This window comes from Coregonus lavaretus (genome assembly GCF_964263955.1).
Source record: "Coregonus lavaretus genome assembly, contig: HAP1_SCAFFOLD_565, whole genome shotgun sequence".
In the NCBI taxonomy this organism is placed as follows: domain Eukaryota; kingdom Metazoa; phylum Chordata; class Actinopteri; order Salmoniformes; family Salmonidae; genus Coregonus; species Coregonus lavaretus.
This window is the reverse complement of record NW_028166105.1, coordinates 262482-277619: the sequence shown is the minus strand read 5'-3', so window position 1 is coordinate 277619 and position 15138 is coordinate 262482. Positions and strand designations below refer to the sequence as shown.

The window sequence follows — 15138 nt, the reverse complement described above, 5'->3', positions numbered from 1 at the left end:
AGTGGAGGACTAACTGACCCTCCTGCTAGATAGGGGTCCAGCTAGGTACCTAGTGGAGGACTAACTGATCCTCCTGCTAGATAGGGGTCCATACCTAGGTACCTAGTGGAGGACTAACTGATCCTCCTGCTAGATAGGGGTCCAGCTAGGTACCTAGTGGAGGACTAACTGACCCTCCTGCTAGATAGGGGTCCAGCTAGGTACCTAGTGGAGGACTAACTGATCCTCCTGCTAGATAGGGGTCCAGCTAGGTACCTAGTGGAGGACTAACTGACCCTCCTGCTAGATAGGGGTCCAGCTAGGTACCTAGTGGAGGACTAACTGACCCTCCTGCTAGATAGGGGTCCAGCTAGGTACCTAGTGGAGGACTAACTGACCCTCCTGCTAGATAGGGGTCCAGCTAGGTACCTAGTGGAGGACTAACTGACCCTCCTGCTAGATAGGGGTCCAGCTAGGTACCTAGTGGAGGACTAACTGATCCTCCTGCTAGATAGGGGTCCAGCTAGGTACCTAGTGGAGGACTAACTGACCCTCCTGCTAGATAGGGGTCCAGCTAGGTACCTAGTGGAGGACTAACTGATCCTCCTGCTAGATAGGGGTCCATACCTAGGTACCTAGTGGAGGACTAACTGATCCTCCTGCTAGATAGGGGTCCAGCTAGGTACCTAGTGGAGGACTAACTGACCCTCCTGCTAGATAGGGGTCCAGCTAGGTACCTAGTGGAGGACTAACTGACCCTCCTGCTAGATAGGGGTCCAGCTAGGTACCTAGTGGAGGACTAACTGACCCTCCTGCTAGATAGGGGTCCAGCTAGGTACCTAGTGAAGGACTAACTGATCCTCCTGCTAGATAGGGGTCCAGCTAGGTACCTAGTGGAGGACTAACTGACCCTCCTGCTAGATAGGGGTCCAGCTAGGTACCTAGTGGAGGACTAACTGACCCTCCTGCTAGATAGGGGTCCAGCTAGGTACCTAGTGGAGGACTAACTGACCCTCCTGCTAGATAGGGGTCCAGCTAGGTACCTAGTGGAGGACTAACTGACCCTCCTGCTAGATAGGGGTCCAGCTAGGTACCTAGTGGAGGACTAACTGACCCTCCTGCTAGATAGGGGTCCAGCTAGGTACCTAGTGGAGGACTAACTGACCCTCCTGCTAGATAGGGGTCCAGCTAGGTACCTAGTGGAGGACTAACTGACCCTCCTGCTAGATAGGGGTCCAGCTAGGTACCTAGTGGAGGACTAACTGACCCTCCTGCTAGAAGATCCACACCTCCAGGAGGCTGCAGAAGGAGAGAGGCTGTGTGGCTGGACCTTTGGTTAGTTTATTGCTATTATAGTGGTCATGTTTGATTTACATTTTCTGTACATTTTTAGGAGCCTGAATTAAAGCAACAGACACCAAGACCATGTTGAACCACCCTGCCTGGTCTCCCCACGCCCAGGGGTTGGCTACAACTTTAGATCTGAAGCTGTGTCCAAAGACAGGGGTCCAGTCCCCAAGAAGGATTATCATCCTGGAACATGACTCAGTTCCTTTTCTCAACACCATGTCGATGATGTCACGTGCCTTCTCTGCCCTCTCAGCTATCACCTTTACTGACTCCATTTCCTCCTGGTTGATGACTGTGTGTTGCAGGAGTCCGTCCAGCAGACCTTCCAGGACAGGTCCTGACACTCGTCTCACAAACTCTGTCCGTACAGAACCCAGCTGCTGCTCTGTAGAACCAGTCAGACTGCTCTCAGCCGGACGCCCTGCCCCTAACACAGCACCTGAGAGAGGCAGGTTACAAAATAACTACATTTGTTCATTCACATTTACATTTCAGACATTTAGAAACAGACTTCTTTCAGAGTGACCTACAGTAAAAGTCTTCATTGTATTGTTAATCTTTGCATTAAGAACACATTCTGTAACAATAACAACCTGAATCAATGAACACATCACACCACTACTGTTTCATTCATATTTAGGGTCGGTTTTCACAGACGTAGAAAAACAGGCTGGGGCATTCAGAACCAGGCTAATTTACATCACGTCCTGGAGGAGATGTCATTGGGGCATTCAGAACCAGGCTAATGTACATCAAGTCCTGGAGGAGATGTCATTCAGAACCAGGCTAATCTACATCAAGTCCTGGAGGAAATGTCATTCAGAACCAGGCTAATGTACATCAAGTCCTGGAGGAGATGTAATTGGGGCATTCAGAACCAGGCTAATGTACATCAAGTCCTGGAGGAGATGTCATTCAGAACCAGGCTAATCTACATCAAGTCCTGGAGGAAATGTCATTCAGAACCAGGCTAATGTACATCAAGTCCTGGAGGAGATGTCATTGGGGCATTCAGAACCAGGCTAATCTACATCAAGTCCTGGAGGAGATGTCATTCAGAACCAGGCTAATGTACATCAAGTCCTGGAGGAGATGGCATTCAGAACCAGGCTAATCTACATCAAGTCCTGGAGGAGATGCCATTGTTCTTGAAGACAGCCTTTTATAATCAGGACTAGTCCAACAGTAAACCATGTCGACTGGCCCTCAAGCCATTGGTTTGTACAGTGCATTTGGAAAGTATTCAGACCCCTTAACTTTTTCCACATTTTGTTACGTTACAGCCTTATTTTAAAATGGATTAACTACATGTGTTTCCTCATCAATCTACACACAATACCCCATAATGACAAAGCGAAAACAGGTTTTTGTAAATGTTTACAAATGTATTAAAAATAAAAAGACAGAAATACCTTATTTATATAAGTATTCAGACCCTTTGCTATGAGACTCGAAATTGAGCTCAGGTGCATCCTGTTTCCATTGATCATCCTTGAGATGTTTCTACAACTTGATTGGAGTCCACCTGTGGTAAATTCAATTGATTGGACATGATTTGGAAAGGCACACACCTGTCTATATAAGGTCCCACAGTTGACAGTGCATGTCAGAGCAAAAACCAAGCAATGAGGTCGAAGGATTATGTCAAGGCCCAGATCTGGGGAAGAGCTCCGAGACAGGATTGTGTCGGGGAAGGGTACCGAAAAAGTTATGCAGCATTGAAGGTCCCCAAGAACACAGTGGCCTCCATCATTCTTATATGGAAGAAGTTCGGAACCACCAAGACTCTTCCTAGAGCTGGCCGCCCGGACAAACTGAGCAAGCGGGGGAGAAGGGCCTTGGTCAGGGAGGTGACTAAGAACCCGATGGTCACTCTGACAGAGCTCCAGAGTTCCTCTGTGGAGATGGGAGAACCTTCCAGAAGGACAACCATCTCTGCAGAACTCCACCAATCAGGCCTTTATGGTAGAGTGGCCAGACGGAAGCCACTCCTCAGTAAAAGGCACATGACAGCCCGCTTGGAGTTTGCCAAAAGGCACCTAAAGGACTCTCAGACCATGAGAAACAAGATTCTCTGGGTCTGATGAAACCAAGATTGAACTCTTTGGCCTGAATGCCAAGCGTCACATCTGGAAGAACCCTGGCACCATCCCTATGGTGAAGCATGGTGGTGGCAGCATCATACTGTGGGGATGTTTTTCAGCAGCAGGGACTAGGAGACTAGTCAGGATCGAAGGAAAGATGAACTCAGCAAAGTACAGAGAGATCCTTAATGAAATCCTGCTCCAGAGCGCTCAGGACCTCAGACTGGGGCCAAGGTTCACCTTCCAACAGGACAACGACCCTAAGCACACAGACAAGACAACGCAGGAGTGGCTTCGGGACAAGTCTCTGAATGTCCTTGAGTGGCCCAGCCAGAGCCCGGACTTGAACCCGATCTAACATCTCTGGAGAGACCTGAAAATAGCTGTGCAGCGACGCTCCCCATCCAACCTGACAGAGCTTCTGCAGAGAAGAATGGGAGAAACTCCCCAAATACAGGTGTGCCAAGCTTGTAGTGTCATACCCAAGAAGAATCGAGGCTGTAATCGCTGCCAAAGGTGCTTCCAGAAAGTACTGAGTAAAGGGTCTGAATACTTATGTAAATGTGATATTTTTATAAATATGTATTTTTTTGCTTTGTCATTATGGGGTATTGTGTGTATTTTGATGAGGGGGGGGGGAACAATTTAATCCATTTTATAATACGGCTGTAACGTAACAAAATGTGGAAAAAGTCAAGTGGTCTGAATACTTTCTGAATGCACTGTAACTCATGTTTACTTACTTGTTGAATGGGTGGCAGTGATGTATTCATCTGAAAGATAAATAAAATGAGGTTATATCACTCTAAATAGCATCTGTTACAAAAGTACAAAGTTATGATTGACATATGCTCCTACCTTGTGATACCACTTCTTTCCATGCAATCCTCTCATCATCACCGAATAACTCCATCTCAATATCAACCCCTGTCATTTTCACAACTGCCCTGAAAAAGCTTGGTGTGGAGTCTCTATGTATGAGATGAATCTTCTGGAGAGAGATGGAGAGAGCGAGAGAGAGATTGCTTGCAATGTAAACATATGTTTCCCATGCCAATAAAGCCATTTGAATTGAGAGCAATCGAGCGACAGAGAGCAATGGATAGAAATGTGACTTAAATGTCAGATTCATGTTCTTAGTCTACTAAAACTGTACCGGTGGATTGATGTAGGTAGAACAGGGAATGTTCAGTCTGAAGAAACTATTCAGTTTGAAGGCCTGCTCTGGTCTTGAGATGAGAACCCTTGAAGACCCTTGAGACTTTTCCTGTTGTTCCACAGCCTGCGAAACGAGGCATGGAATACACAGCCAGACAATGTATAGTCTTATTCAAACATTATTCAGAAAACTAGCAACACACTATTATCTTCATGTTATGAGTGTCAACATAAACCGTACCACTGCTTAGTTAAGGTCACCTCTAAAAGAATGGTACCTCACCTGTATTTGGCTGGGGTTACTGGGGAACAGGTATAGGCGTGGAATTAGTGTTTGCTTTTTCACTGACAGATAGAGCATCAGCTCACAGTGGACATCTATGTTCCGCGAAAAGATATAGCTCAGTATAACAGAGATAACTGAGAACTTGGGATGGAGAATCTTAGCATGGAATCTGGTTACCTCATGCACTTCCTCAAAAGACACTCCATGTTCCTCTACATGAAAAATCTTCATCTCATTCCTCAGGGAAGGGTTGGTCCCTGAACAACACAATAAAAAGGAGACAGAAAGACAAATATTGTATTATTCATCCAACTAAAACACAAAGAATATGCAGTATCAGATCACAGTAAACTCAAACTCCCAGAATATTCATTTATTCATTCAGGAAGTGAAACTCAGTTACATGGAAATGTCTTTCTGAATACTATGTGAATATGGTTTTACCTAAACAGACAAAGTGTGGCAGATGAACTTCCTCCAGTTCACCTAACTCCATAGTGATGTCCAGCAATGGACCACCTTGTCCGTACTGCATGTCTTTCAGAAGTTGACTGTAGGGTTCCCAGTTCCTGAAGTGATACTTCAGAATGACATCTCTCTCACACACCCAGCGGAGCCCAGACACTGTGCACTCATAACGCCCTTTGGGTGTCCTGTGCCTGAGGGCAACAACAAGATATGGTAGAGAGGGTCAATCGTCAAATGGAGAGGATGGATTAGAAGCCTATTCCCAAAGGTAATGGGGAAATACACTAGCAAGTGGAATGAAATGTTAAAAGTAGTTATTTTACCTGAACATTGTCACTCCCTGGACAGTGGAAGTCAAGGGTTCAATCTGAAGCCACTGTGTGGAGTCCTGAACAAGGACAAGCATGTCAGTTATACATATGGGGCCAGTTTCCTGGACACAGATTGAGTCTAGTGCTGGACTTAAAGCATGATCAATGGAAGTTTCAATAGAAAGTTATTTAAGGTCCAAGACTAGGCTTAATCTTTGTCCGGGAAACTGGCTCATTAAATGAACAAAGTAATTTATCGAATGTATTTATTCAATGTTACATGGAATGCTGGTGATTGATCCAATTAAACTGTCTAATGACAAAATATGACAGAAGTTAAAATCCTGCATTCCTACAAGCAGAACACAGGACTGTCTATATCCCAGTATGATTGGTTGGTCAGTACACACCTGGCTTTCAGACTGTGTATATATTACTAAAGCAGAACACAGGACTGTCTATATCCCAGTATGAATGGTTGGTCCGTACACACCTGGCTTTCAGACTGTGTTTATATTACTAAAGCAGAACACAGGACTGTCTATATCCCAGTATGAATGGTTGGTCAGTACACACCTGGCTTTCAGACTGTGTTTATATTACTAAAGCAGAACACAGGACTGTCTATATCCCAGTATGAATGGTTGGTCAGTACACACCTGGCTTTCAGACTGTGTTTATATTACTAAAGCAGAACACAGGACTGTCTATATCCCAGTATGAATGGTTGGTCAGTACACACCTGGCTTTCAGACTGTGTTTATATTACTAAAGCAGAACACAGGACTGTCTATATCCCAGTATGCATGGTTGGTCAGTACACACCTGGCTTTCAGACTGTGTTTATATTACTAAAGCAGAACACAGGACTGTCTATATCCCAGTATGAATGGTTGGTCAGTACACACCTGGCTTTCAGACTGTGTTTATATTACTAAAGCAGAACACAGGACTGTCTATATCCCAGTATGAATGGTTGGTCAGTACACACCTGGCTTTCAGACTGTGTTTATATTACTAAAGCAGAACACAGGACTGTCTATATCCCAGTATGAATGGTTGGTCAGTACACACCTGGCTTTCAGACTGTGTTTATATTACTAAAGCAGAACACAGGACTGTCTATATCCCAGTATGAATGGTTGGTCAGTACACACCTGGCTTTCAGACTGTGTTTATATTACTAAAGCAGAACACAGGACTGTCTATATCCCAGTATGAATGGTTGGTCAGTACACACCTGGCTTTCAGACTGTGATTATATTACTAAAGCAGAACACAGGACTGTCTATATCCCAGTATGAATGGTTGGTCAGTACACACCTGGCTTTCAGACTGTCCCTGACTCCTGAAGGTATGTAAAAGTGAGAATTGACATTATGACTTACCTCAACATGGTCACAAGTCTTACAGCTCTGAGGAATCCCTGAAGTCAAAAGTAGTTGTTATTTAAAACGGACAATCTCATGTAATAATGAATTAATAATTATTAAACAGACTTGTAAAAAAAAATGAATGTAAGTGAGCAACAGTCTCAGAATGTACACTCATTATCATACAATAATCTGACATTAGTGTTATATTAATGAATGTTTGTGGAAGCAGGAAACAACATGGTTCTGGTCCATGTTTTGGAGATGTTGGGGGCCTGATTTCTGGTAGATCCCAGGATGAGAGCTTAAAGGTAGAGTCAGCTAAATGATGTTGTACGAGCAGCACCGCAGATATTGTGATGAGCAAGATGCCTGACTTCTCTCTCACACAGTATTTGCCCTTGTGCACGGGTTCTCTTCACTCTCTTACAGCGTGGTAGAAACGGGACCAAAACAGAGGAGTTTAGCATCGCGCTCCAAAGCCCTTAGTTGTTGTAGAAGTTTACCCACTATGATGTTTACTTTGTGCATCTACATCATATTGCTGACTCTACCTTTAAGTTTGTTTTGACCAAATAGATCATGATTGTGTTCCTTGCCTGGGACTCAAGAACGCTTTAATCGTATTTTGATTTTAAAACAATTATCAGTTAACACTCACATATCTGGTCTCTGGTGTTCTCAGGACCAGGCTTGATACAACACTCTCCACCATGGTCTCTGGTGTTGGGAAAGCAGAAGGATAGACTGTGATTAAACTAAATACAACTTATAAAGGCTTTATATAGCATACATACAGTCTTCATAAGCAATACAAAGGCTGTATTAGGGTGACAGAACCACTCCCTATGTAGGGTGCATTGCCTAATGTGACATAACACTATGTCAACTTCCATGAAGTCAATACTGATGGTGACATTACAGGTGACATTGCTTATCTTGATGAAAGCCCCTAGAGATGTGAAGTCACCAGGTATCATGAGTTACTGTCTGTAGGTCCAACAGAACACATTAAAACACACCACTACTACTATTAATCTAACTGTCTGTAGGTCCAACAGAACACATTAAAACACACCACTACTACTAATCTAACTGTCTGTAGGTCCAACAGAACACATTAAAACACACCACTACTACTAATCTAACTGTCTGTAGGTCCAACAGAACACATTAAAACACACCACTACTAATCTAACTGTCTGTAGGTCCAACAGAACACATTAAAACACACCACTACTAATCTAACTGTCTGTAGGTCCAACAGAACACATTAAAAACACACCACTACTACTAATCTAACTGTCTGTAGGTCCAACAGAACACATTAAAACACACCACTACTACTAATCTAATTGTAGGAATGATTCCAGAGGAAATCAAATGATAAAACATTGCTATGACTCACCTTTGAATGTGTTGGTCATCTATCTGACACAGGGTCACTGAGGAGGAGGAATAAACCACAAACCCAGGATAGAGGGGTTCAGTGAATGTGGTGTGTTCTGTGTAATGGTGTGTCAGTGTACCAGAGGAGGACACACTATAGAAGGACAAAGTACCAGCTGGCCAGTCCAGATACACTCCAACTCTGTTAAAAACAGGACCAGGGATGGATCTGATGACTCCAGCATGGTAAAAGTTATATCCACTGTCATAGCAGGATAAACACCAGGACTTCCTATTGAGTCCAATCCAACTGTCATCCTCCATCTCTCCCTTCCTCTTCATTCCTTTGTACGCCACACCAATGTCAGCCCTGCCCCCATCCTTCTCCACCTCCCAGTAATAACGAGATCCAGATAAGCCTTCTCTGCAGAGAACTTGGGGAATATGGTCAAATCTGTCTGGATGGTCTTCATAATGCTGCTTCTCCTTCACCCGTGTCACCTTCCTGTTCCCCTCAGACAGTATCAGGACTGGGTTTGCTGTATTTGGGTCCAGGGTGAGATGACAGGCATCTGTAGACAAAAGGAGAGTTTAATCAAACCACATCTTCATATAAAATGTAGTTTTGTAGGTAGAGAACAAGTATTGATTAGTTACTATATCACTATGGTTCTGAATATGTAGTTAATTAGGATTGAAGAGACTTACATTTCCTCAGCCCTGATTTCAGCCTGAACTCTCCACCATGATCCACACTGTTGGAGAAACAGGTTATTGACTGACAAAGACATAATACAGCAGTCAACATTTAAACCATATTGTTGTGTTCTGGTGCACTATCCAAGTTCATTACTAGAGACATACAGGTATTCTATCCTACCTACTGCATACAGAACAGAGTACAATTCATTACTAGAGACATACAGGTATTCTACCCTACCTACTGCATACAGAACAGAGTACAATTCATTACTAGAGAAATACAGGTATTCTATCCTACCTACTGCATACAGAACAGAGTACAATTCATTACTAGAGACATACAGGTATTCTATCCTACCTACTGCATACAGAACAGAGTACAATTCATTACTAGATACATACAGGTATTCTATCCTACATAATGCATACAGAACAGAGTACAATTCCAACAGGATATCAGAGATGCAGAAGAAGAGTATTCATGTGGTGATGATGTATGCTGTGTTGGAGTGCTAAGCCTGCTGGGTAAACTTCCCCTGTATTCTACCAACATGTCCTCATGTTACTGAACCTACTACACTACATAGGACACAACCACTGCTCACACTATTAGGACATCTATTCTGACTTACTTCAGCTTCATCAGTTTATCTGTGGGATCCACCAGAGCAGCTGAAAGCAGTCCCCCTGCAGAGTCTCCTGGGTGATTGTAGCTCAGGTCCAGCTCTTTCAGGTGGGAGGGGTTTGACCTCAGAGCTGAAGACAGAGCAGCACAGCCCTCCTCTGTGACCAGACAGCCAGACAGCCTACAGAGAGACACAACAGCTGTCTAGGTTGGTGGACTGGTGTCAATCATCTTGTAGGACACCCATACATTTGTCCATGACACAAACATTGTGATGAAACATCAGATGTTCAGAGTATTTGTTTTACTAAACTCAGTACCGACCTGACTGAAACAGCTGTACTTACCCCAGTGTGTGTAGTTTAAAGTCTGAATCCTCCAGTCCAGCAGAGGGCAGTGTAACTCAGCTCAGTACCGACCTGACTGAAACAGCTGTTCACCATTGGCCTCATGGTGACATCCCTGAGCGTTTTCCTTCCTCTCCGGCAGCTGAGTTAGGAAGGACGCCTGTATTTTTGTGGTGACTGGGTGTATTGATACACCATCCAAAGCGTAATTAATACCTTCACCATGCTCAAAGGAATATTCAATGTCTGCTTTATTTGTACCCATCTACCAAAAGGTGCCCTTCTTTGCGAGGCATTGGAAAACCTCCCTGGTCTTCATGGTTGAATCTATGTTTGAAATTCACTGCTCGACTGAGGGACCTAATAGATAATTGCATGTGTGGGGTACAGAGATTATGTAGTCGTTCAAAAATCACTATTATTGCACACATAGTGAGTCCATCTAACTGATTATGTGACTTGTTAAGCACATTTTTACTCCTGAGCTTATTTAGGCTTGCCATAACAAAGGGGTTGAAAACGAATTGATTAGATTACTAGATACTAGACTCTGTCAATATGTTTTTGGAAGTGGCTCTGCATTTCTTGCATTTCTTGCATACATATCATATTTATTTAAGGATTATGACGACTTTCTAAAAGGACAAAGCTGTTTCTGTGTGCTCCCTTGCCTCCACTGTCACCACATCCCTCGATGCGTGCAAACAGAGCATCTATATCAGGGATGGGCAACTCCAGTCCTCGGGACCTGATTGGTGTTACACTTTTTCCCCAGCCCCAGCTAACACGTTTGACTCTAATAATCAAGTACTCATGGGTTTCAGTTTAGAATGCAATAAGTTTAATCATCTGTGTTTGCTAGGGATGGGGAAAAAGTGTGACACCCCTCCGACCCCCAAGGACTGGAATTGTCCATCCCTGATCTATATGGTAGGACCAGTACCAGACCTGAATGAATATGTCTGTTTTGAATATTCACGGAGACAGAATGATGTGGTTGATAGCAGAGACGTCCCGCCCAAAGGGGGCACAGGGTCACTTGCCCCCTCAGATTTGTGATGTTTAAATTTGTCTTGTTATATTTTCTCTGTCATACTACTAACCATGAAGTTGGCTTTAGCTAGCCCAGATAGGATCCCAATCTCCCAACCTAATAACTACACTGAACAAAAATATAAACGCAACATGTAAAGTGTTGGTCCCATGTTTCATGAGCTGAAATAAAAATCCCAGAAACGTTCCATTCGCACAAAAAGCTTATTTCTCTCAAATTGTGTACACAAATTTGTTTACATCCCTGTAAGCGAGCATTTCTCCTTTGCCAAGATAATCCATCCACCTCACAACTATGGCATATCAAGAAGCTGATTAAACAGCATGATAATTACACAGGTGCATCTTGTGCTGAGGACAATAAAATGCCACTCTAAAATGTGCAGTTTTGTCACACAACACAATGCACAGATGTTTCAAGTTTTGAGGCAGCGTGCAATTGGCTTACGGACTGCAGGAATGTCCACCAGAGCTGTTGCCAGATACGTTTATGTTAATTTCTCAACCATAAGCCAAGGCGGCTTTAGAGAATTTGGCAGTACTTCTAACTGGCCTCACGACTTCAGACCACTTGTAAAGCAGCGTATGGGCGAGCTGTTGGCTGATGTCAACGTTGTGAATGCTCCATGGTGGCAGTGGGGTTATTGTATGGGCAGGCATAAGCTACGGACAATGAACATTTTATCGATGACAATTTGAATGCACAGAGATACCGTGGGATAGTGTACGTGCACAAAGTGAGTTTGTAACATGTATATCATTCTTGCTTGTTGTTCTTTATAGTTACTACCATTGCCTATTGTAAGTTGCCTCTCTGTGTTTACTGTGTTGTGTAATACTCTGCAGGTAGCATTATGCCATTAATACAGCCCTTCCTTTGTTAATAGTGTTGTTGCTCTACTTGTGCTATCAGTTATTGTGCATATTCATTACCCCTGTTATCTGTCCATTACAGGACCACTATCATTCCACTACCTTTCCATGTCCATTTCATCCGTGTGTGTCAATAAAGTATCCTTGAATGTAACTCTGAGGTTGCCTTATTCCCCTCTTACCGGGGGAGGTGAAAGCGCAACCTGGTCTCAGAACATTTCGTATTATTCTGTATGTACAAAGCTGTGATCAAGGCAAAGGGTGGCTACTTTGAAGAATCTCAAATCTGAAATATATTTTGATATGTGTAACACGTTTTTGGTTACTACATGATGCCATATGTGTTATTTAATCGTTTTGATGACTTCACTATTATTCTACAATGTAGAAAATACACAAGACACAGAGGAGGAGAAACTATCCAACACCCTGGGAGAGAGAACGAGTGACCTCAGTCGAACTCACAGCCAGAAAGATGGGTTAGATACAGGAGAGGAAGAGGTTACCCTGGATGCCATCACCCCTGCTCCTGTGAGCAAGGAATGAGAGGGGAAGCCTTCTAATCAGGCCAACGGGCAGGCTGAGCAAGAGGTCATAGTGATAGTGATTCACACCCAGAGAGAGACAGACAACCCATACAACCTCTTGGCTGAGATTAACCACACAGAGGTAGAGGCAGAGGGCCTTCAGGGCAAGCCAGTCAGCCTGCCTGCTCTGATCCTCAAGTCAATTGTATTTAAATTCATATTCATTAAAGATTTTTAGTCAAGACTTGAAAAGTGCCATTTATTTCAAATGATAATTATTCAGTGTCTGCAACCCTCAAGAACCAGGGTGAGTCTGGGTCCCCCTTTAACTGGGCAAACACAACTTGCATATCGTCATAGACTAGGCCGAAACGTTAATCTTTTAACCTTGCTTAAATTAAACAATGCATTTTTAATAGTGAGCAAGAGTTTTCTATGATGATTAAAGTTTTTTGGTCGCGCCCTCCACTTTTTTGTCAAATAATAAATCTAAAAAAAATTTAATAAGTTAATTATTAAAAGCATTAAAATTGGGATTGGGATGTTTCCCACTTATTTATACAACCTACTCCACAAAGTTTAGAGAAATGTTCTGAAATTAATTAAGAATTAAACAGAAGAAAATCAGAATTGAAGGCAACTATAATGCAAAGAATTTAATGGTCTATGGTTCAATCCTGTTTCTGGTCTAATGAATAATTAATATTGTTCCTCCTCTTCCTTGTGGCAAGCGCAGCAGCACACTGCCCTCCAAAGCCTGCAAAAAAAACGCCGGACTGCCCCTTTCCTCGCCCTGCATGGAACATCCAGGGTCACGTCCTTGGTGACGTGTGGGGTGACGTCCAGGGTGACCACAGCAACATCCTCTGGAAAGGGACAAAAGCGGGGCAGAATGTAAATAAATGCAAACCGTAGGTTCTAAACACTGGCCAGTTGAATGGGATCTTTTATTTCAGCTCATGAAACATGGGACCAACACTTTACATGTTATCATGATGAACGGCACCTGTCAGAGTGCTTTCTATAAGTCTTACTCACCTGCTTGGATGTCAGATGGCAGAGTGGCGTAGACGGCCACCATGAGAGGCTTTTCTTCAGGTGTGACGTCCGCAACCTCCAAGAGTGAAGAAGCAGGGTATGCATCTGTGTTAGGGGTGAGGTCCAAAACCTCCAGCTGAGAACAAGCCGGATCTGCCTCTGTGTTAGGGGTGATGTCCACAACCTTCAGGTGGGTAGAAGCCGGGTCTGCCTCTGTGTAAGGGGTGATGTCCACCACTTCCAAGTGGGACGAGACGGGTTCTGCCTCTGTGTTAGGTGTGACGAACACAATCTCCAAGTGGGAAGAGACGGGTTCTGCCTCTTTGTTAGGGGTGATTTCCACAACCTCCAGGTGAGAAGAAGCCGGGTCTACCTCTGTATTAGGGGTGATGTCCACAACCTTACGGTGGGAAGAAGCCGGGTCTGCCTCTATGTTAGGGGTGATTTCCACAACTTCCAGCTGGGAATAAGCCGGGTCTGCCTCTGTGTTAAAGGTTATGTCCACAACAACTAGGTGGAAAGAAGCCGGGTCTGCCTCTGTGTTAGGGGTGATGTCCACAAGCTCCAGGTGGGAAGAAGCAGGATCTGCCTCTGTGTTTGGGGTGATGTCCACAACCTCTAGGTGGGAAGAAGCCGGGTCTGCATCTGTGTTAGGGGTGATGTCCACAAACTCCATGTGGGAAGAAGCAGGATCTGCCTCTGTGTTTGGGGTGATGTCCACAAGCTCCAGGTGGGAAGAAGCCGGGTCTGCCTCTGAGTTAGGGGTGGTTTCCACAACCTCCTGATAGGAAGAAGCCGGGTCTAACTCTGTGTTAGGGGTGATGACCACAAACTTCAGGTGGGTAGAAGCCTTCTTAGCCTCTGTGTTAGGGGTGATGTCCACAAGCTCCAAGTGGAAAACAGACAGGTCTGCCTCTGTGTTAGGGATGATTTCCATAACCTCCTGGTGGGAAGAAGATGGGTCTGCCTCTGTGTTAGGGGTGATGTCCACAAGCTCCTGGTGGGAAGAAGACAGGTGTGCCTCTTTGTTAGGAGTGATGTCCACAACCTCCAGGTGGGAAGAAGCAAGGTGTGCCTCTTTGTTAGGGGTGATGTCCACAACCTCCAGGTGAGAAGAAGCCGGGTCTGCCTCTGTGTTAGGGGTGATGTCAACAACCATACGGTGGGAAGAAGCCGGGTCTGCCTCTGTGTTTGGGGTGATGTCCACAAGCTCCAGGTTGGAAGATGCCGGGTCTGTCTCTGTGTTAGGGGTGGTTTCCACAACCTCCTGATAGGAAGAAGCCGGGTCTAACTCTGTGTTAGGGGTGATGTCCACAAGCTCCAGGTGGGAAGAAGCCAGGTGTGCCTCTTTGTTAGGGGTGATGTCCACAACCTCCAGGTGCGAAGAAGCCAGGTGTGCCTCTTTGTTAGGGGTGATGTCCACAACCTCCAGCTGAGAAGAAGCTGGGTCTGCCTCTGTGTTATGGGTGATGTCCACAACCTCCAGGTTGGAAGAAGCAGGGTCTGACTCTGTGTTAGGGGTGATGTCCACAACCAATGGGTGGGAAGAAGCTGGGTCTGCCTCTGTGTTATGGG

At 44.5% G+C, this 15138-nt stretch overlaps 1 protein-coding gene and 2 long non-coding RNA genes across 3 annotated transcripts; all 3 read right to left on the bottom strand.

The window, feature by feature from the left end:
• Nucleotides 1-1349: 1349 nt before the first annotated feature.
• On the bottom strand, nt 1350-5017 carry LOC311114411 (uncharacterized protein; the record flags this gene model as incomplete). Its single annotated transcript, XM_084189667.1, has 5 exons — nt 4855-5017; nt 4570-4695; nt 4272-4404; nt 4157-4186; nt 1350-1768 (listed from the first exon to the last, which is right to left on the bottom strand). The coding sequence occupies exons 1-5, from the start codon at nt 4930-4932 to the stop codon at nt 1350-1352; spliced, it is 786 nt and encodes a 261-aa protein (XP_084045793.1). The 5' UTR covers nt 4933-5017.
• Nucleotides 5018-5032: 15 nt separating this feature from the next.
• On the bottom strand, nt 5033-5848 carry LOC311114419. The gene is made up of 3 exons (XR_014611108.1): nt 5649-5848; nt 5302-5516; nt 5033-5114 (listed from the first exon to the last, which is right to left on the bottom strand). It is a non-coding gene; the product is annotated as an uncharacterized lncRNA (long non-coding RNA).
• Nucleotides 5849-8774: 2926 nt separating this feature from the next.
• On the bottom strand, nt 8775-9964 carry LOC311114417. The gene is made up of 3 exons (XR_014611107.1): nt 9733-9964; nt 9107-9153; nt 8775-8970 (listed from the first exon to the last, which is right to left on the bottom strand). It is a non-coding gene; the product is annotated as an uncharacterized lncRNA (long non-coding RNA).
• Nucleotides 9965-15138: the final 5174 nt, after the last annotated feature.